At 34.6% G+C, this 21,137-nt stretch overlaps 4 protein-coding genes across 4 annotated transcripts; 3 read left to right on the forward strand and 1 right to left on the reverse strand.

Moving 5' to 3' along the window:
- Positions 1-1,020: 1,020 nt before the first annotated feature.
- LOC106328737 lies at positions 1,021-2,283 on the forward strand. The gene is made up of 2 exons (XM_013767238.1): positions 1,021-1,550; positions 1,680-2,283. The coding sequence occupies exons 1-2, from the start codon at positions 1,102-1,104 to the stop codon at positions 2,281-2,283; spliced, it is 1,053 nt and encodes a 350-aa protein (XP_013622692.1). The 5' UTR covers positions 1,021-1,101.
- A 4,683-nt stretch (positions 2,284-6,966) lies between these two features.
- Positions 6,967-10,776, forward strand: LOC106294872 (protein DA1-related 1). The gene is made up of 12 exons (XM_013730600.1): positions 6,967-7,366; positions 7,867-8,003; positions 8,079-8,184; positions 8,259-8,616; positions 8,693-8,813; positions 8,984-9,067; positions 9,148-9,267; positions 9,341-9,553; positions 9,625-9,687; positions 9,773-9,891; positions 9,973-10,031; positions 10,276-10,776. Exons 2-12 carry the CDS (start codon positions 7,887-7,889, stop codon positions 10,605-10,607), a joined length of 1,692 nt encoding a protein of 563 aa, XP_013586054.1. The 5' UTR covers positions 6,967-7,366; positions 7,867-7,886; the 3' UTR covers positions 10,608-10,776.
- Positions 10,777-13,831: 3,055 nt separating this feature from the next.
- On the forward strand, positions 13,832-16,960 carry LOC106324004 (probable vacuolar amino acid transporter YPQ3). The gene is made up of 11 exons (XM_013762034.1): positions 13,832-14,101; positions 14,201-14,243; positions 14,337-14,363; positions 14,511-14,609; positions 14,689-14,801; positions 15,720-15,906; positions 15,995-16,096; positions 16,203-16,298; positions 16,407-16,427; positions 16,509-16,658; positions 16,759-16,960. The coding sequence occupies exons 1-11, from the start codon at positions 13,875-13,877 to the stop codon at positions 16,870-16,872; spliced, it is 1,179 nt and encodes a 392-aa protein (XP_013617488.1). The 5' UTR covers positions 13,832-13,874; the 3' UTR covers positions 16,873-16,960.
- An 89-nt stretch (positions 16,961-17,049) lies between these two features.
- Positions 17,050-18,739, reverse strand: LOC106324010 (calcium uniporter protein 1, mitochondrial). Its single transcript, XM_013762041.1, has 2 exons — positions 18,086-18,739; positions 17,050-17,978 (listed from the first exon to the last, which is right to left on the reverse strand). The coding sequence occupies exons 1-2, from the start codon at positions 18,614-18,616 to the stop codon at positions 17,517-17,519; spliced, it is 993 nt and encodes a 330-aa protein (XP_013617495.1). The 5' UTR covers positions 18,617-18,739; the 3' UTR covers positions 17,050-17,516.
- Between the last annotated feature and the right edge of the window lie 2,398 nt (positions 18,740-21,137).

Here is a 21,137-nt window from a genome sequence, read left to right on the forward strand (position 1 = left end):
TGGTCAGAGCGAGACTGACGTCCTCAAGATGGCTTATGATATCTACTACGCTGATCACAAGAGAAAATTCAATCTTGAGTATGCGTGGTGCGTGTTGAGGTTTGAGCAGAAATGGCTCAGTTTTAACACTCCTAAACCCACTAAACCCACTGGGAGTTCAAATCGAAAAGCTGGAGAGGAATGTTCAGTGACCTCAAGCACCACTGTTGGTGAGAAGAGGTCCGGCCTGAAGGTGTCAAAGCGACTAAAGCAAGAAGGAAGGTGGGTCAAGGAAAGTCTCTTGCTGATGTTACTACTGTGATGGAGATGAAAGAGAGACTGTCAAAGCTTGCCATTTTAGACACACTGTTAGCCAAGACAGGACCACTAAGCGAGGCTGAAGAGATTGTCAAGAACAAGCTGCTCGCTCAGTATTTCTGACTATCTGTTGCTGAGATATCTGTTTGTATTTCCTGAACTAGTTACTATGTTTGTATTTCATGAAATGTGTTGGTAGTTCCCATGTGTAGTAAATGTATTTACCTAAATGTTTTTCTGCTTGGTAGTTCTTAAAAAAATGTATTTTCGACATTTGATATACTTGTCTATCATCTTAAGGCTACTATTGACTTACTTTCAATTTTTTTTTGCAGGTTTAATTCGTAAAAATGGGCCGATATAGTTACAGCCAGCCTTCAGATTCATCACACTATACCACTTTAAACAACATAATAATTCAAAGGTACAACATAATAATTCAAAGGTGTAAGAGTCACATGAGTTGTTTTTTACTTCCACAACAAAACAATATACATTCACAAGTTGTATCACGAGAACACAATATACATTCACAAGTTGTATCACGAGAACACAATATACATTCACAAGTTGTATCACGAGAACACAATATACATTCACAAGTTGTATCACGAGAACACAATATACATTCACAAGTTGTATCACGAGAACACAATATACATTCACAAGTTGTATCACGAGAACACAATATACATTCACAAGTTGTATCACGAGAACACAATATACATTCACAAGTTGTATCACGAGAACACAATATACATTCACAAGTTGTATCACGAGAAGAGCTTATTTGCCCCTATAAATATGAAAGATCATTGGCAATTTAAAGACATCCCTCCCCTTTCATCAACTCTTCATTTTAAATGTAAAAAAACTCTAATGGCATCTTCTTCTCATTATCACTACCATAACGATGACGATGATGAAGATTATGTTAATGATTACGTTGAAGATTATGTTAATGATTACGTTCAAAACTTTGATGAAGAACCAAAAGAGCGGAAGCAACGTATTTATATGGAGAGGCACCGAGAAGACGGCCACCAGATGCTCTGGAATGATTACTTTTGCGAGACTCCAACTTATAATGTTCAATTATTCCGACGACGGTTTCGAATGAACAAATTATTGTTCCTGCGTATTGTGAATCGTCTCACAACCAACATACCGTATTTTCAACTAGGCAAAGATTGTACCGGACGGTCTAGTCTAACACCCCTACAAAAATGTACTGCAGCAATTCGACAGTTGGCATATGGCGGTGCAGCTGATTCACTTGATGAGTATGTCCGGCTTGCTGAAACGACAGCTCGGAAATGTTTGCACAATTTTACCACCGGAATAATCAGCTTGTTTGGTGATGAATACCTCCGCCGTCCCACACACGAGGATCTGCAAAGACTTCTCTATATAGGAGAACAACGTGGATTTCCGGGGATGGTTGGCAGCATCGACTGTATGCATTGGGAGTGGAAGAATTGCCCCACTGCTTGGAAAGGAATGTATTCACGAGGAACCGAAAAACCAACAATTGTTTTGGAGGCGGTAGCTTCAAGTGACCTCTGGATATGGCACGCATTTTTTGGAGCTCCAGGTACTATGAACGATTTTAATATTCTCGATCAATCACCCGTTTTTGATGACATTATTAACGGAATAGCGCCACAAGTGAACTTCTGTGTTAATGGTAATCCATACCATTTGGCATATTATCTCACTGATGGTATTTGTCCGAAATGGGCGACTTTTATTCAATCTATCCGACTTCCACAAAGTGAGAAACATTCGTTATTTGCTAAAACCCAAGAAGCTGTTCGAAAAGATGTGGAGCGTGCCTTCGGAGTTCTGCAAGCTAGATTTGCCGTAGTGAAAAATCCATCTAAGTTATGGGATAAAGAAAAAATAGCAAATATTATGAAAGCATGCATCATACTCCATAATATGATTGTCGAGGATGAACGTTCAACATTCACTCAGTATAACTAGAGAGAATTTCAAGAAAGCGAAGAAAAGGATACATTCACCGTTACTCCGAATTCAAATCTCGGCACTGCAATGGATCGTCGATCGAGCGTTCGTAACAGACAAGCCCATGAACAATTAAAATTCGATTTGATTGAAAATATTTGGGCAAAATTTGGACATCTTCCAAATAACCAATGATTTTTAAGTTTTTGTGAATTGAATAAAATGTGTGTTAGCTATTATTTTTAATTTTTTTAAATGGAATGTAATAAAATGTTTGTAATTTTAATTTAATGAAATAAAAAGTTTTTTTTTAATGTATTGAATATAAATGGATATATCTTAATTACTATTTATAAATAAAAATAATATTTTTAACCTAAGAACCTTCGAAAAGTTCTATTGATAATGTAGTATTTTAGTTAAGTATCTTACAAAACTTCTTAGACTAAAAATAGTCATTAAATATTCTAAGATGTTTGCTAAGAGTTGCCATTGATAATGTTGCTCTTACAACGACTCATAAAATAGGCTCATAGCCTCATAGGTTTGAATTATTGTCTTGTCAACATATCATTTGATTTCACATCCACCAATCGTGGTCATATGAATTGCTATTCCTCATGAGTTTATGAGTTGCCCGTGTGGTGCTACAATATTTGTATCGAATACAATCGTATAAATTAGGCGGCGAGGCTCCGTCGAAGATGTTAAGAACTCAAATTTTATGATTTGCTTAAATTACAAAATGTATTGTATCGTCCCGTTAGTATCTGCTTTTTTGTGTGATCAACTATTTTTTCAAGTAAAATTCTTTTCTTTCGTTTTTTATGTTTTATTTTTTTTAATGGGAATCAAAATTGTCATAATTGCGGATGGATATGACAAAAAGAGGAGGCTAGATGACAAATGTGTTCATTATACAAATACAATAAAGTCTTGCAAAAGTGCGAAAACACGATGATTTTGTTTGTTTTTCTTGTAAAGTCGTCTATTTTTTACTGGTTTATGCAAAGGAAAATCCATTTCAGGAAACTTAATAATACGATGTTAAATTGTTAAAATAGATAAGAAGGAGACATTGTGTTTCAAAGGAAAAAAAATGATAAGAAGGAGACAAATAAATTTGATTTTTATGTATGAGTAATGGGAGTGTGAGACCACACAGAGAGTAGTGAAAATGACAGCGATGGTCCCTTCTTATTCCTTGTCCTTTTAGTGTCTAATTGTTCCTTTCATCTTTATTTTTATTTTAGCTTATCTTATCTTATCTTTTATTTTATTTAATAGACTTTATGATAATTTCTCGCTTTTATTATGTTTTTATCATTGTCTTTTTAATACTGTTATTTTTGCAACTTCAGAGTGTTTTCTATTTAATGGTGTGACAAGCTCACTAGCTATTAGGTTTGCCTTTGTGAAGTATTCATTTATTTGCTCTTTAAATACAAACGTACATATGCAACGTATGTGTGTCTATGAAAACTATCAAAATCTAGGAATCGTGACATGTTTATTTGAAGTTTTGCTCACTACTATCTTAATTAGTGGGTTTGTTTTATCATTGTTCGAATAATTTACTTCCAAAACATAAAGGCTTTTGATTAAAGATGGTATTTATGCTTTGGCATCAATAGTCATGTAGGTTCTAGGATGTATTGTTTTTTTAGGTTATAGGATGTAGAATATGTCTAATGTAAGATTCTCACCAAAACATATCATTGAGTAGTGTGATCAGTAATTAGAATATATCTGGTATGTATACACTATAATTCTAGCAGCAGGTTCAAAGTCAGTAACTGCAAAGTACGGTTAGCGGCAAGAAAATGAAGTAGATTAAAGTCTGAGGTTATGCTTTTGAAGGATTGACAAAAACCCATAAGCTGGTTGCCAAAACTTCCTTGTTAACAAAAATATTGAAAACAAAATATAGTTCAACTAGATTCGACATAATTTATAGTTACAGTCTAGTTAAAGATTAATATAATTCAACTAGAATATAATTCTATTTATTGATCTCTGATTTAAACATACACAAAACTAAATTATATATATATATATATACTAACCAAGATTTACTATTTTTGGTTCTTTGATAGTCAATATGTACTTGCACATTGCAAATCTCCGTTACAAAATCACATGTTTTGGTTAATAATAATACATATATAATATAGAACAAAAAAAATATCGTTTTATCTTTTAGAGTTTTAGTTGTATAACACTAGGACTAAGTACAAAAACAGAAAGTTGGATATACATTATATCAAAATAACCATAGTCGAGTTTAAAAAATAAATAAAAATAACCATCGTCTATAATTGTACGTAAAAAGTTAAATAGACAATAACCCTAGTATATCCAACACTCTGTAGTAAATTAATGAAATGGAAAGGAAAAAGTGTTTGTTTTTGTCTTTTGTATTTTGATTATTTAATATTTCAACATCTCAGAGAGTTAATTCATGTGCCAGGCATGACTATGACTAAGTAAACGTAAGTTGTAACTATGTAAAGACTGTACAGAAAATGACTCTTGACTTGGCCAAAGAGAATAAATTAATTTTTGAAAATAATAATCTATTATTTCAACATGAAAAGTTATGTCTAAACGAAATAAATTAGATAATTCGTCTGGGATATGAAATCAAAATTACGTTCTTTTTTTCAAAATTACGTTCTTGTTTCCTGATTCTGAGAAGAAATGAAAAACCAGATTCTATGTGTGGAGTCAACGAAATTTTCTTCCAGTTTTACCAACGCACAGGTAATTAAGTATACACATAAGAATTGGTTTAATTAAATAAGGCAAAAAATCATCAAATGAAGAGAAACCAAAGAAGCAAAAATGATTTATGTTGGAAGGTCCAAGGGACCAACATTCTCATCGTCTGCAGCCGCTCCATTTTCCAGTATTATATTTGCATTTGTTTTGGATTTCAATAGAATAGTATAAACCTACATAAAAATATTACAATCTTTGCGAATTCATATAATTTATATCCTCGTCTATAGTATCATATAACACCAATAATTGGTTAGGACCATCTTATAGTTTGGATAAGTATGTAACTTATAATTCATATACAAGATATATATATATATATCTTCATGAAACTCATTCGGTTTAATTATTTTTTTAATGTTCATGCATGCATGAGGCTGTCGGAAAAAAAAGTCTCGAGGCTTTGTTCACAATTTCACATCTATAAAAATGGCCAAGAAACGCAGAACACATCTTAGTTTGATTGGTTCACGTGGAAACCCCGGTAAGGGATGGCCACGGGCACGTGAGAATTGTGGTCCATGTCTCAATCTGCGACGTGTTTCAATTTCTTAAGCTTGAAAGGCTGACAGCCTGTTTCATGAATCATCCATCACCAGCTTCAAAATCTTGTTCACTCCTTTTTTAGGTATGGTATGAGAAATTATATCGCTTACATGCGGCCCAAAAATTAGTGACTCGTTTCGCTAATCCATAACCCAAATATTATTGTCTAGAACAGTAAAGCCTAATTATATATGGGCCTTAAGAAGCCTAGTTCAATTTCTTGACTTGGGTAAGTGATATCAAATGTAAGATGTCCACTGAATCTAAATTATGGTCAACGAGGAGTTTATATTTGTGAATAAATTGGATTATTTTTAAGCCAGTTGATAACAACTTTGATGACAAATTGTAACAAATAAGTTTTGTTCTGTTGCAGGAATTTACTCACTGCTTGCGTAAGACGTGAGTGGCATCACAATATAGAGAACGTCACTTAGTTCAACTACTACTAAAACAATCAGAACAAATTATCAAAACAAAATCTGAATATATATTTTTGACATTAATTTATTACTATATTATGAATATACATTTTTTATTTTGATTTTTATACAACGAAATTTTTATATTTTACAAAAAGATTAGAAACTTTTATTTCTCATTTTTTTATACAAGACGGTGTTAAGTTTTAATTGATCGGCTAATTTTTTTTAATTGATCCGCTAAATACATTAACATACACGTTTTTCATCTTTGTTTCTTTTTCTTTTTCTTTCTCAAATTTGATTGTTGATGTAACCTACCGAATACTCTTGACCCTTCTAGCCAAAACAAATATCTCTCAACCACAAAATAAAATAATAATATAGAAAACAACAATGTTAAAATTCATTAATCTCCCAATGGCGATGGATCGTCTATCATTTAGTTGAAATCATCCAAAATATATATATTTCCAATTAATTTGGTCGTATGTAATAATGCATTAGGTCGACGTAAATAAACTATTAGATGACCCTTATTACCTACTTAAGTTGACATATTGTTTTAATGTTTTGTCTGTGTTTCCGTGTAACCATGCTTATGTAACATAGTACGAGGTTCAGATCAAATGCTAATGATCAAACCGATGAGCAAAAATTAACTTCAAATGTTGAAAAGAAAAAGCTACGGAAAAAAAGAAATAACATGATTATTGAGAGGTTATTAGAGTGAAGTTCTTATTAGAATATAATAACTCTTAAAACTCTTATTTAAAAACTGATTTTTAGTTTTTTTAGTTAAAAGTTAAGAAACGGATTCCGCTAAGAAATCCAGCCTAAAAACCCCCCAATAATCATGCTTTAAGTGTCAAAGATCATGTTTCAAAGATCATGTTTCAATAGTGGTAATGCTAGTAAACACCAACTCTGTCTTAAAGTTTTTCAAAACATTTGATTTTTGTTTACAAGTGTGCCCCCACTTGCTTGACCTTCTTAACCCAAATAACATCATATGTAACCATTCCCCCATCTTCCTCTCTCTCTCTCTCTCCATAAAGTTATCACCTTTAAGTGCGTTCTAATGGAGATTATTCTCTACTCATCCTATCCCCTTCATTAATAAAGCTTTCTTCACGCTTTTTAAGACAATTAACAGCCACGGGTCCTAAAAGCTAAAGTCTTTTGCTTCGAATTCAAGTGTCCCTTCTCTCTCTGTTTCTGCTGTCCATTCCCTGAAGTAAAGTTTTGATTTTTATAAGAATTGAGAGAAGTTGAATAATCATGACTATTGGGTTTTCGTTTCTGATCCGATTCTTATTCTAATCTTGTCAATTTCCCTTCATCTCTTTCAGGTAAACTTCTAATTTCTCTATGCTCTGTTCTTGCCTTTCTACTTAGATTACATCTCTGTAACAGGAACAGAACAGAGTATTCTCTTTAGAAAGCTTCGATTTTGTTACATGGGTATTTAGAATGATGAATGTCTCTTGTTCCCCTATAAGCTAGTTCGATTGTTTTGATGAAGATTTGGATAAACCTCTTAGCTTAGTGCTGTCCTCTGTTTTTTTCTGGAATTAATTAGAAAAATTGGATACTTTGGGGTTTGCTTTGTAATAAACTATTACATAATCTCAATCCAATCTTCAAGATTTGGTAACCCTTTTTATTATTCTGATGCAATCCTTTATTTATACCTTTCTTTCAATTGTTGTTTTCCTGGATAATCAGTTTCTTTTGTTGGATCTTTTATCTCAGTTTCATTCTTTGTTAATGAGGAATAATTAAAAAAAAAAAACAATGGAGTTTCTTCTTCTCATATTTGGATACATTAAGAATGTGTTTCTCTTTGCAGGTAAGAGGTTGTTGGTGCCAATGGGGTGGCTTACTAAGATCCTTAAAGGCTCTAGCCATAAGTATTCAGATGGACAAGCCAATAGAAGATACAATAGAGAGGATAGGAGCTTGTTGGACACTCCTCGTTATTCCGCGGTAAAATGAAGAGTTATCTTTTATCCTTCTTCTATGTTCAGTGGACACTAAAAAAATGTCAACTTTTGAGTTCAGGAAGGATCTGATTTTGACAAAGAAGAGATTGAATGCGCCATTGCGCTCTCCCTTTCTGAACAAGAACGTGTCATTCCACAAGATGACAAAGGAAAGAAAGTCATCGGTAAGGTTATCATCTATCCACTGATTGTTTTGTGTGCAAACGTTACCTTTGCTAAGCTGATTGTTTTCTTTTAGAATACAAATCTGAAACCGAAGAAGAAGATGAAGATGAGGATGAGGAGGAGGAGGAGGATGATGAAGAACACATGAGAGCTCAGGTGGAAGCAGAAGAAGAAGAGGAGAAAAAGCTAGCTCAAGCTCAAATAGAGGAAGAAGAGAAACGAAGAGCTGAAGAAGCTGAGCTAGAAGAGTTAGAGAAACAGCTTGCCAAAGCTAGACTAGAAGAGGAAGAAGTTAGACGCGCCAAAGCTCAGCTAGAGGAAGACGAGCAGCTCGCAAAGGCTCTTCAAGAAAGTATGAATGTGGGATCTCCTCCTCCTGGATATGATTCTGGAAGTGTGTTTCCATCATACCCCTTCCTTGTTCCATCTAGGTAAATACTTTATAACATACACAATCATTCTCTAAAACAATGCTGCAATGAGTTTGTTTTTATTATTGTTTTGGAGGATATGCACTGGTTGCCGAGCTGAGATTGGACATGGAAGGTTTCTGAGTTGCATGGGTGGCGTTTGGCATCCTGAATGTTTTTGCTGCCATGCTTGTGATAAGCCCATCATAGACTATGAGGTGGTAACAAATACATTTAGTACTACACTATCCTGAATCTTGTGAATTAGGCGTTCAAAAAATCGGCCTAGACGCCTCTGCGTAAACAATAATCCTTTATAAAACGTCTAACCACTGCCTAGCGATTTTTAGAACATTGGTGAATACTAACTTGTTAAGTTTTGTTTCAGTTCTCAATGTCAGGAAACAGGCCTTATCACAAACTGTGTTACAAGGAGCAGCATCATCCAAAATGTGATGTTTGTCATAACTTTGTGAGTGATTGATTCCCCACCTCTCTCATTGATCTTATGCAAACTTTTTGATACTAAAGCTTAAATTGAAACTTCTGTAGATTCCTACAAATCCAGCCGGTCTCATTGAGTACAGAGCTCATCCCTTTTGGATGCAGAAGTATTGTCCTTCACATGAGCGTGATGGAACTCCTAGATGTTGTAGCTGTGAGAGAATGGAGGTCAGTTTTCATATAACATTTCTACTGATTAGGAAAGAATGGCGTTTTGTAATTTGATGTTATGTTTTTGCAGCCGAAAGATACAAAGTATCTGATACTTGATGATGGAAGAAAGCTGTGTCTTGAATGTCTAGACTCAGCCATTATGGACACTAATGAATGCCAGCCGTTGTATCTCGAGATACGTGAGTTTTACGAAGGCTTGCACATGAAAGTGGAACAGCAGATTCCTATGCTCTTGGTGGAGAGATCAGCTTTAAACGAAGCTATGGAAGGAGAGAAACATGTAAAACCACCGCCATTTAGTTAATTCTTATGTTTCTTACGTACACTGTTCTCAAGCTCATTTTCTTGCAGGGACATCATCACTTACCTGAAACTAGAGGACTCTGTTTGTCTGAAGAACAAACTGTCACAACAGTAAGGAAGTTACATTGTTGTTTAATTGTTATCCACCACAAACAGTGTGTTGTGTTGAATCAGAGATTTTTTTTCTTTCATGTAGGTGTTGAGGAGACCAAAGATTGGTGCAGGCTACAAGTTGATAGACATGATCACAGAGCCTTGCAGGCTGGTGCGCCGTTGTGAAGTCACTGCTATTCTCATCTTATATGGACTTCCCCGGTATACACTTTTCATCACACTCCTAAACTGAATTATTGTCTTGATGAGACGTCTAACGTATTAGTAATACATTTGTAACAGTTTGTTAACTGGATCAATCCTAGCTCATGAGATGATGCATGCATGGCTTCGACTAAATGGTAATTTGAAAAGTCCTCCCTTCTTGTTAAATACTCCATCAGTGTCGTTTTAGAATTTTAATGCAAAATCTATTCTCTAGTTTATTTTTCTATTGGTTTAAATATGGTTAATTGTATAGGTAATGATTTTCATTTTTAAAAATATACAAAATTAAATAATTTTATAATCTGTACAATCTAAAACGGAGGGAATAATTGCTCTTTGATGTGTTTTTGTTTGCTATGTATATGTGTGTTTGAGTAGGGTATCCAAATCTTAAACCAGAAGTGGAAGAAGGGATATGTCAGGTTTTAGCTCACATGTGGTTGGAATCTGAGACTTATGCTGGCTCTACATTGATAGATATTGCATCTTCTTCTTCGTCTTCATCATCAGCCGCTGTGGCGATTGCATCGTCCAAGAAAGGTGAGAGGTCTGATTTTGAGAAGAAACTTGGTGAGTTTTTCAAGCACCAGATAGAGTCAGATTCTTCATCTGCATACGGGGATGGGTTCAGGCAAGGTAACCAAGCTGTTCTTACGCATGGTCTGAAGCGAACCCTTGATCATATTCGCTTGACCGGTACATTTCCTTAAATGGGGTTTGAAACGATTAAGAGATAAACAAAAGGCTTTGCTATAGTTCTTAGAGTATACACTAAGAAAAAATGGGAAAATGTATAGTTTAAATACACATTTTAGAGTCAAGGTTTCCACCACCTCCAAGTATACGTTTTTACATGCATTTTAAAGTTTCCACCTCCAAGTATACGTTTCACCTTTTCAACAAGAAGCGAGGTTGTGTATGAGATATTGTGGAAAGTCAATTATGCTGTAGAAAAGCCAAGGTTCAAAGAGTTCATAATGTATTAAAAATTGTGTTATATTTCAAAATCCTTTTTTCATTATCAAAGATGATGGTTGGTATATGTAGAAAAGCCTATGCTTATTACAAACGGTGCTTTATTATATTTGGACCAAAAATGGATAGAGAAACTATGTAAGAAAAGGTGAATGGATAGACTTTGTATATCCACATTGTATGTACATCATCACTCTAGAATCTAGATATTGTGGCTCTTCTCTTCCGTGAGAGGACGAGGGCCAAAAACGTAGAACGTATAACTTAGGCATATTGATCTGTCTATATAAAAGATTAATATATTAACAAGTATACATGCATGCCAGCCATCTATTAGAGATATAAACAATTTAATTATGAGAATAAATATCTTTAACTAACAAGTATACTCACATAATCATCAAAGTGTTATGTTCGATTGAATAATATGATTGTTGTTCAATATCTTTAACTAACAAGTTTGTGAATACATTGCATCTTATATGATATCGGTAATTTGTAGCGGATTCAATATAATTTATCAAAAGAATCAACAAAGCTCGTTAGTATTTAAAGTTGCACAAACACAAAGGTTATAAGAGCTTCTCTTCGTATTAGATTTAGAAACTCTCTCAAAACTAAATCTTTCAATGTGTTTCTCTTAGATCTTCTCTCAATCTTATGGAACATTTCTCCATAATCTCTATTTATATGAAAGACAATTCTCTTTAACATGTAGGATATGAAAAACACAAACCTAACCTAAATAGAAACTTTATTTTTCTATTTTTTAAGTTTATTTATTGTGTTTATTTTAACATATTAAACATCTAATGATATGTTAAGTTTCCACGGGTTTGAAATTATCCAATAGTATTATGTGAAGCTACGAATGCTCTATAAGTAATAACACAGTGAGGAGGTCCAGAAGAGATAAATGGAAGACGTCTCTCTTCATCAGTTCTCAATCATTAAACTTGCAAAGATTAAAGAAGATATTATCCAACAAATGATAGTGAAAGTGAGGAACAAAACCAAAGTGAAGATGGGTATGAAGAATTGTAGATAGACATAAGAGATAGAGGCGAGGACAAAAGAGAGATGATAATATGATGATATGATCACACGTGTTCCCCACTCACTCTTACTAATTGTCGCGCCCACTCACTCTTACTACTTGTCGCGGCGCCTCGTCGCCGTTTCTTTCTTTCTTTTCTAAATCTCATTGTCATATCTTATTTAATGGTTTGTAGATTACTCTCATTTAGGATTACTGCTAATGAATTTGATCGTTAACTATGATGACTTGTCGCGCGATACAAAGTGGCGACATAGCGTACTAAACTTTGTAACTGTTAAACTAGTTCTAGACGCATATTGTTTCGTTTGTTCCTCTCGACTGTGGTTTGGAACGTTCGTACGAACAAGAATAATGATTTTTAGTTACTGAACTTGTTGTACAACAAATTTACTTCAAAAAATATGATTTCTAGTTGCAGAACTTGATGTGCAACAAATTTACTTCAAATTTGACTGCGTCACATGAGGTATTATTGTTATAAATGATTCAATAGCCACACCAGTAAAAATATCATTAAATTCTGAAGTCAGGGTTTTGTGAAAGATGTCATCATCATCGCAACATGATGCGGCCACCACGCAGTCTACATGGCACCTTCGTTTATTTTCCTAGGAAAATAATTATTTCTGTAAGAAAACCTGGACCGTTCGTTTGATGCAGCCACAAGTAGGTTGTCGGGGTTTCCAAAATCTATAACCAATAGGCAAGTAGTAATTATTTCGAATCTAACCAATGCTTTACAAAAAGGGAATGATACAAAAATAAATTGTTTAACAGTAATTACAATCAACAATCAAATGCAACTAAAAGGGAATGATACAAAAATAAATAGTTTAACAGTAATTACAATCAACAATCAAATGCAACTAGGTTGATTAATAATGTTCGAAAATTTTACAGCAATTTTTCACTTTTACAACGTCAACATCATGGAGTCTAGTCCCATTAATTTCTCGTACACTTTGGACTTATGCATTGGCAGTGGACAGAACAAACCAAACCAAACCGGATTAGATTTGGTTAAACTCAATTGAGTTTTCCGACCGAACAATTATGTTTATCATTTTATGTGATTTTTCGACAAATAAATGAAAAAAATCAAAGGAGATTGATACATAGCATAACTGACGATGACGATTTTCCATACATAAGGCTTTTTCTTATTAATGAGATGACACTTTCTCGGAAATTATGCTTTGGTTCACGTAAATGTATATATTTACTCAATTAAGTGTTGGAGAATCATGAAAAAGAATATACCTACCAAATGTACTACAAAGGTTGAAGATCTGATATTCAGCAGGGCATCAAATATGTACAAGAGAATATGCTCATTGATCATACCCTCGACCGTTTTTCTTCACTCTCTCATGCTTACATGTTTGACATTAATTTTGTATGTGCATGATATTATTATCCTTCCCTTTTCCTTTCGATGATTGCATTTCTTCAGGACAAAATACCTTAACCTACCACAGTTTTATCTGGTCATTTGAATTTTTAATGATATCATTCTTTCTAACGATGTAGAGACGATTATTATTAGACTATTATTAATCTCTTGACATGTTTGGTTTGGGTTTTTAAAAACAATATCTATCACATTATTATTAGCTCCTGACCTCAAGTTGCTAAAGATATTTAGCTAATTCTTATCATCTCAATTACACGCTTAAGATTCGGGACACATTTTTATACTATAATACAAAGCAACAAGCTTAGATTTGGCGGATAATTAATATTGTTTTCCGCAGACCCCGTATACAATTCATCATGTAAACAATAAATGGTCCCCATATATATGAATTAATATCGTTCTCTCCTATCTCCTTTATACGATTTGTCATTTTCCTTACCTATAATCTTATAAAATAACCAAGAGAGATAGATAAACATACCCACACAATTACATACATAGAGAGAGCGCTAGATATAGAGAGAGATGGTGTATGCAGGTTATTGCTTGAAGGAGAAGAAGACATGTGTGAGATGGGTGGAGAGATACTTCGATGACTGTCTCTGTAACCTGAACGACGAAGTCTCGTTCGCACTTGGAATCGTTAGCCTTATCTGCTGGGGCGTGGCAGAGATTCCTCAGATCATTACCAACTTCCGTACAAAGTCCAGTCATGGTGTCTCTCTGTCTTTCCTCCTCGCTTGGGTCGCCGGGTCCGTACACTTTATTATCTTTAATTATTATTATATATTTATAAACTCTAGATCTCTCTAACGTTAGTTATTTTTACGACTTTTTATCAATCGGTGCAGTGATATCTTCAATCTCATCGGGTGTCTTCTTGAACCAGCTACCGTAAGTTGCACAACCGTACTCATACTACTATAGTTTAGTTTAAATCTTAATTGTTGTTTTCTCACTTTGTCTTTTCCTTTTTTATTATTGTAGTTGCCGACTCAGTTCTACACAGCCTTGGTAAAATCGCTGTCTACTCGCCGCATAAACATCTGTCGCCATAAAGCTTACGTGTCCTTTTTCGTTAAATTGAGTATATGTTTAATTTGGTTCGACTGCTTAATTAATTTATTTATAATTTTATATCTCAACTTGTTCTTTCTTTAGCTTTACACAGTGAGCACCGTGGTATTGGTGATCCAGACAATCTACTACGACTATATCTACAGACTTTGTACACATAGACGCACCAATATCTGTCAAAAGGTACTAATTATGTTAATTTTAAAAGTAATTACATATTGAGTATATATTGTAATACTCTTGGGTGTGAAATTATGTTAAGGATGAAGAAGATGAAGAGAAGAGACCATTAAACCCACCGAAGACGATGGGATCTGCCATTTCCATCCCAGGGGAATCTTACAAAGCTTCTCCTCGGAAAGAGTTCTATTACACGTACGTATTAGTAGGCCTGGACATAAAATCTGGAACCCGAAATCCGAACCGAATCCGAACCAAAAAACCCGATCCGTTATCCGATCCGAAATGTAAAAATACCCGAACGGATCTTGTAGGGTGGTACAAAAAATATCCGAACCCAAAGTGTTATTAACCGAACCCGAACGAGTAACCCAAAAAATCTGAAATTAATAGTCAATATAAATATTTTGAAATATATATAAGTATTTTAATTATTAAATTCAATATTTGTGGTAATATGACATATAATAATAAATATTAAAATTTTAATAAATGGTTTAAGTACCAATTAATAATAAATAAGTATTTTATAATTTGCTCATTGAAATAAAAAGTCTACTCTCTATAAAGCAATACATATTGTTTACAAATGATGTTTGTTTTCATGCTTGATTTAACATTTTATTGTTACTTTATCAATTTTATGTGTGATAAATTAATTTTTATTTATGTTTTGGTTCAAAAATTTTGTTTTTTACTTCGGTTATATCCGAACCGAACCGATATAACCCGAATCCGTATGATATATGATTACTTTATGGGTTTTAGGACGCAATACAATTTTGAACCGAACCCGAAGTGTTATTATCCGAACCCGGCCCGTACTAATAAAATTTTAGTATGGGACCTAGGAGCGTAAACCCGAAAACCCGAAAAACCCGATCCGAACGCCAACGGGTACCCGAACGCCCATGCCAACCCTATCAGTAAAAATGCTTAAATTGAATTCACTCTAACTTGATTACGAGTTAAGTTAAAGTTTGTGACAAGCAAATCATTTATCAATGCATTATTTTACTCCTACACGTACGAATATGTTAATATGATTTATCAGTATATTGTCACATGACACTTCACCTTGGTGCTGATTTCCGGCGACTTTTTCTTTTTCAGGTCAGCGAGATCATTGGCCGGAAGTGGTACACCGCCTTTAGGAACATCGTATTTTCGGGTGGCCAAGAGCGGACCTTCGGCCATGACAATAGATAGTGGTTCTTCCTCGGACGAAGATGAGACAATGTCGACGCTTCCTGTTGTAACGACTAAGACCATTACCCAACCAAGGCCAATCCCAAGACAGGTTTCTTGATTATATTCTTATTGGGAACTAAAAATCACTTTAAGCAGAAGAAACAACGATTGACACGTTGTGTACTTCTTCCTCTCAGGCTGGTTTTGGAACGTTCTTAGCCGCATCCGTTAGCCTTCCTCTGCAGGCCAAGAGTCTAGCGGAAAAATATGCACATGCTTCAAGCAGACGGCTTCTAAATGTGCGCGCGGACCTACTTATATAATACTAACATTTTATTACGTCTTATTGTATAAATGAAAATGCGAAGAAATTGTTTCAAAACATTAATTGTTGTTTCCATATAGGAAAAAATAGTTGAGCATAGCGCATTGGGACAATGGTTGGGATGGCTAATGGCAGCCATTTACATGGGTGGTCGTGTCCCTCAGATCTGGCTCAACGTATGTATTTTACAAGTCTTGATTGATCCTTAATGTTCAGTTTCTCTTTGCTTATTGTTTATGATACTAATCTAATCTTGGATCTGGACGGTACTTTTATTCAACAAGATCAAACGAGGAAGCGTCGAGGTAAATATCTAAACTGGACAAATCAACAAAGCATTACAATAGTATATGATCCAATTAACAATATGTTTTGATAATTGGCAGGGTTTGAATCCACTTATGTTCATATTCGCACTTGTAGCCAATGCAACATATGTTGGTAGTATTCTTGTCAGAACAACTGAATGGGACAGTATCAAAGCAAATCTCCCTTGGTTGCTTGATGCTATTGTCTGCGTCCTACTCGATCTATTTGTATCCTTTTTAACCATTTTCACAGCGCCAATTTTTAAAATGACATTGCATTCCCATTAGGTTTTATTTTGCTACCTTAATTAAAAAAAAATCAAAACAGATCATATTGCAGTATATCTACTACAAGTATTGCAGGACGAACAGTTCAAAAGGCGAAGAAGAAGAACATGGCTACGGAGACTATGTGGAAGCAAGCAAAACTTTTGTTTCGTGAATCACTCTTTACGTTACACTGATTTAAGTATTGATTTGAGGGTGTATGTCTGTCTACGAATCTATTTATATATGATACTATAGTTCATCTACCACCGAAAGAGGAGATATACATTCAATATAACCTCAAAACCAATGTTCAAAATGTTCCATAGAACTTGAGTATCTGTCAATAATTAAGAGAAAATAACATAAAACCTTAGTCCAAAGTTATCCCACATATAAACCATTATTTAAGAAGATGACCACACTCTCAAGAACTAAACAGAGTTCAATAAAGATCAAGTGAAAAGATTGAATATAACGAAATAATTCTTCAGCGTTACTAAGATTGTGTATATACAGTTCTAAAATCAATAATCGTATCCAATTGAAAAGAATAAAAAATTCACACTTGAGAGATGAAAATTGATATGCAAGGAGATATTGTTGGAAAAATATATGATAGTATATTCGATATTTCATTACAAAATACAACATTCAATATTATATTCTACTCTCCAAATGTTATATAAGCCGCACCTATTCGAATATTTTTTCTCTTTAATGGACTATTCTTTCACACATTTTTTGGTTGTTAATTTATCTTTCTCAGGTTAGGACAACGACACATCGAATCGAACAAGATGCCCCTTAATCAAAAGATTAGTTATGTAAAGCTCCAAGAATCTTGGAAACAGCAGCTGAAGAAGGCTTTGGATTAAACATCTTCTTCAGCTCATCATACCTCCCTACATCAAAATCTTGAGACTTCATCAGTTTCCTCTGTTTAGCCTCAAACCTACTCTCGTAAAACCCTTCAAAGGAAGGCTCCTTCGCCGTCCTAAGGAAAAAAGCGTAACCCGCCATGAAGTATACGGATGTGACATAGAAACAGATTGGCTCCATAACGTCCCACGTGAGCTCCCAAAACGTTAGCCTCATGAACCCCGCGGTTTGGAGTATCAAGTAACCAAGACCAGCCCAAAGCTCTCTTCTCACCAACGAATGTGCTTTCTCGTCAATGACTTTCCTTGTAGCTTCTAGCTCTTTCAGCTCCTTTCTCCTTGGGTCGTTTGGGTTACGGATCTGTGGTAAAGGAAGCAGGCCCTCGATAGATTTGGTTACCTAGTCACACAAAACAAACGTTTGGTAAAACAATTCATTAAAAAAATAAATAATAATTCATTAAAAACAGAGAACCACTTCTAAATACCAAAACCAATGATCATTACCTGATCAGGTCTTAAGCAAACGTAATCTCCCAAAACGATGACGTTTCCTGAATCATCAAGCATCTTAGCGATCCAAGGCCCTTGAGCAGGATCCAAACAAGAATCATTGCAAAGACCAACGAACTCATTGTAAGAGATCCAGCTTTTCCCTGTCTCCATCAGCTTCGTTTTCACCACCTCGATCTGCGCAGCTCTAAGCAACTTCTTGACGTCTCTCACAGTAAGCCCCAACGCCTCCGTCTTCTTCGCCGCCGCCGCGTGTTTCACCGGAGGAGGCAAAAGCCCGTCCAATCGAATCCGGTCGTTTTCTCGAAGCTTCTCCCTCAGACTCTCTCCAAACGGCATCTTCATCATGGTCATATCCATCCACGTATCAGCAGGCTCCGGATCAACGGTGGCTTCTCCTGGTTCTTTAGGAACCCTGGTCCGCACGGCTAGCGAAGAAGACGAGATTCGACAGTTCATGAGACCTTGAGACGCCATTTTCGAAACATTGAACACACGCTGCGACAAAAGCTTCCTCATCGCCATTGCAATAATCAGAATAAAATAACAAAAAATAATATATCGAAATTGAAATTGATGTACGTTGAATATATGAATAGCTAAGGAAGAGCGCTTTATATAGGTTTCAACCAAAGTCTTCTCTGTTGTTTATAATTTAGTTTGGTTTCTTGTCTTAAAACAATAAAACTAATTAAATAAGTGGACCCCGCTACACGTCAGCTGATATCTATCAGCAATTCAATATACGCTGCCTTTTTGTGAATGCTTTGGTTGTTTACCACCGTCCACGTGGATTGATCTTGGTTGGTGATAGCTTGCGGTGCCTCCGTAGCCGTCTGATTAATTTACGTTTTTTAATGTAAAGTCACGAACGTGTCGCCACATATTTCTGTTTTATCCTTTTTACATCTGATTTGTTAGTAGTCAATCTGTTTTTGTTTTATGGTTTTAACTGAGTAAAAAGGAAACAAATCTTTTGTTTTGGTAAATATGTTAAAGAAAAAGGAAACAAATCTTTTAGGATGTTATCTTCTAAAAATGATAAAGTTGAAAGGGATGATATTTATGATGTAATGTATTTGTAGATTTGCAAATTTGGTAACGTTGAAACAGTGACGTGTTGCCACATTTTTCATTTTATCTTTTACACCTCCAAAAGATATACAACCAAAAATTTATTATGGAATGTGTATCTTCATATGGACTGTTACTCAGTAAATTTCAACACAAAGACGTGTCTCCGCATTTTCTGACTTATCTTCTTTTCATCTCCAAGGAGATCCAAGTTTTACTGAGACGATTAAATACAATTTTCTTCTCTTTTTTTGACCAAATGTTTAAATATATTTAAATGGTGAAAAGTACACATTTGAATATCTTATAGCCTTTTTGAGAACTCTTGTTAGACGAATATATGCACATGGTGCATATGGATAAGAATAAGAAGAAGTGAAAATATCAACGTTAGATAACAACATGAAATATATTTTTTCAAAAAAACAAAAAAAACATGAAATATATTATTGACAAAATGAGAATAAAAATCCATAAATTTCACGCTGCATGTACCAACACCACAGGCACGAGAATTTTAAAAAGAATGGAAGCCAACACCCATTGATTACACACCATACACAAAATTAATTTATTCAAAATAAATAAAATGGGGACTTGTGTACGGACTTTGGTAAGGTCAGGTGCAAAGATAGCTAATCCATCTTATTCGTCGTATACTCTAAGATTCGGGTCCAATAGAACACGATTCGTGCATGAGCTGTGACTTACCACTTGCAAGTAGAAGTAGTTGTTTATGGACGGCATCGGACATTTTACTAGCGATAATGATGGTTGTACGTTTTTTTTTTGTTCTTTCTGTGTTTTAAAGTTTCAAACTATGCATAATATTACATTATTACACAACTAGTTTGTTTTTCAACTGATAGAGACAACCAAGTCTCAAAAATTTAGATTAAACAAATCGTTAATCATATTCATAATGTAGTTGTCACTTGTCAGTTCTGACCGTGTGTACGTTACCCATTCACCATAATTGTGGTGTAACGCGTGATATATACACTGTTTACTGAGATGGCGAACACTGTTGATAAGATCATGGCCAAGGATGGGATAGGATGTGGCATAGTGTTTCTCCTACATTAGTGGGAAGTTTTATGTTAGTTGGAATTTATTTGGTGAATCTATGTGTATTTAAGAAATGTTTGTCTTACGGAAAATGATATGAAAAGAAAATTACAGTAAAAATGTTCTTAAGTCTTTGGGATCCAACATTTCAAAACACTGACAACAATAAAATTGAAATACACAAATTAGATTACAATATTTTGGAATGAAATGATGCGGAGTAGTTGATTCCATTAATTCTATAGATTTTTTTTTACCATTTACTATGAATGTAATAAAATGCTCATTCTTCCGATTCCAAAATTAATTAGATAAAATATAAAGAAAATTATTCTAACAAATTTGTTCATGAAAGAATGGAATGAAATTTGAATCTGCTGTATTTCATTCCTATCATTCTATTTATTTGGGTTCCATTAGTTTCATTTTAATTTACCGGTTACAGCCGAACTTGGTAAATACATCGTTCCTATAATACGTCCAAAAATGGTTGTGTTTAACGAAATTGTGTAGATACATCGTACTTCCAATACATGAAGGTGGACTGAAATAAGGAAAAAAAAAAACAAAGGCTTTAGAAACCCAATATTTCAATTGAGATCTTGGGTTGTGAACTAATATATGGGCTTGGCCCATCTTTAATTATTTCATTACTATTGGAATCAGATTGGTCAAAACGCTTAACTTGGGCTTTCCTGAGTACATTATTTTCAACAATGCTTTACTCGTTGACCTGAGTCACGATGCAAAAAACGACGACTTGGTCTTCTTGTACGAACCTTTAAGATCTAATCTGAACAATCAGCGGATCTAGTAGACGAGAGAGAGAGATCCAGCCGTGTGTTTCTGTCCTATAAACACATTTGTTCATCATCAACTTCAAGCAGTTGACTAAACCGTTACA

The sequence above is a fragment of the Brassica oleracea genome, chromosome C1 (genome assembly GCF_000695525.1).
Source record: "Brassica oleracea var. oleracea cultivar TO1000 chromosome C1, BOL, whole genome shotgun sequence".
NCBI lineage: Eukaryota > Viridiplantae > Streptophyta > Magnoliopsida > Brassicales > Brassicaceae > Brassica > Brassica oleracea.

Excerpts from the sequence above, each read along its gene's own strand:
- LOC106328737 (XM_013767238.1), top strand. The coding sequence starts at position 1,102 with ATGAAAGATCATTGGCAATTTAAAGACATCCCTCCCCTTTCATCAACT. Across the intron at positions 1,551-1,679 it reads GCAGCAATTCGACAGTTGGC|ACACGAGGATCTGCAAAGAC; the intron begins ATATGGCGGTGC and ends CCGCCGTCCCAC.
- LOC106294872 (XM_013730600.1), top strand. The coding sequence starts at position 7,887 with ATGGGGTGGCTTACTAAGATCCTTAAAGGCTCTAGCCATAAGTATTCA. Across the intron at positions 8,004-8,078 it reads ACACTCCTCGTTATTCCGCG|GAAGGATCTGATTTTGACAA; the intron begins GTAAAATGAAGA and ends TTTTGAGTTCAG. Across the intron at positions 8,617-8,692 it reads CCCTTCCTTGTTCCATCTAG|GATATGCACTGGTTGCCGAG; the intron begins GTAAATACTTTA and ends ATTGTTTTGGAG.
- LOC106324004 (XM_013762034.1), top strand. The coding sequence starts at position 13,875 with ATGGTGTATGCAGGTTATTGCTTGAAGGAGAAGAAGACATGTGTGAGA. Across the intron at positions 14,364-14,510 it reads CTCAGTTCTACACAGCCTTG|CTTTACACAGTGAGCACCGT; the intron begins GTAAAATCGCTG and ends TTCTTTCTTTAG. Across the intron at positions 16,428-16,508 it reads TCAAACGAGGAAGCGTCGAG|GGTTTGAATCCACTTATGTT; the intron begins GTAAATATCTAA and ends GATAATTGGCAG.
- LOC106324010 (XM_013762041.1), bottom strand. The coding sequence starts at position 18,616 with ATGGCGATGAGGAAGCTTTTGTCGCAGCGTGTGTTCAATGTTTCGAAA. Across the intron at positions 17,979-18,085 it reads TTTGCTTAAGACCTGATCAG|GTAACCAAATCTATCGAGGG; the intron begins GTAATGATCATT and ends TTGTGTGACTAG.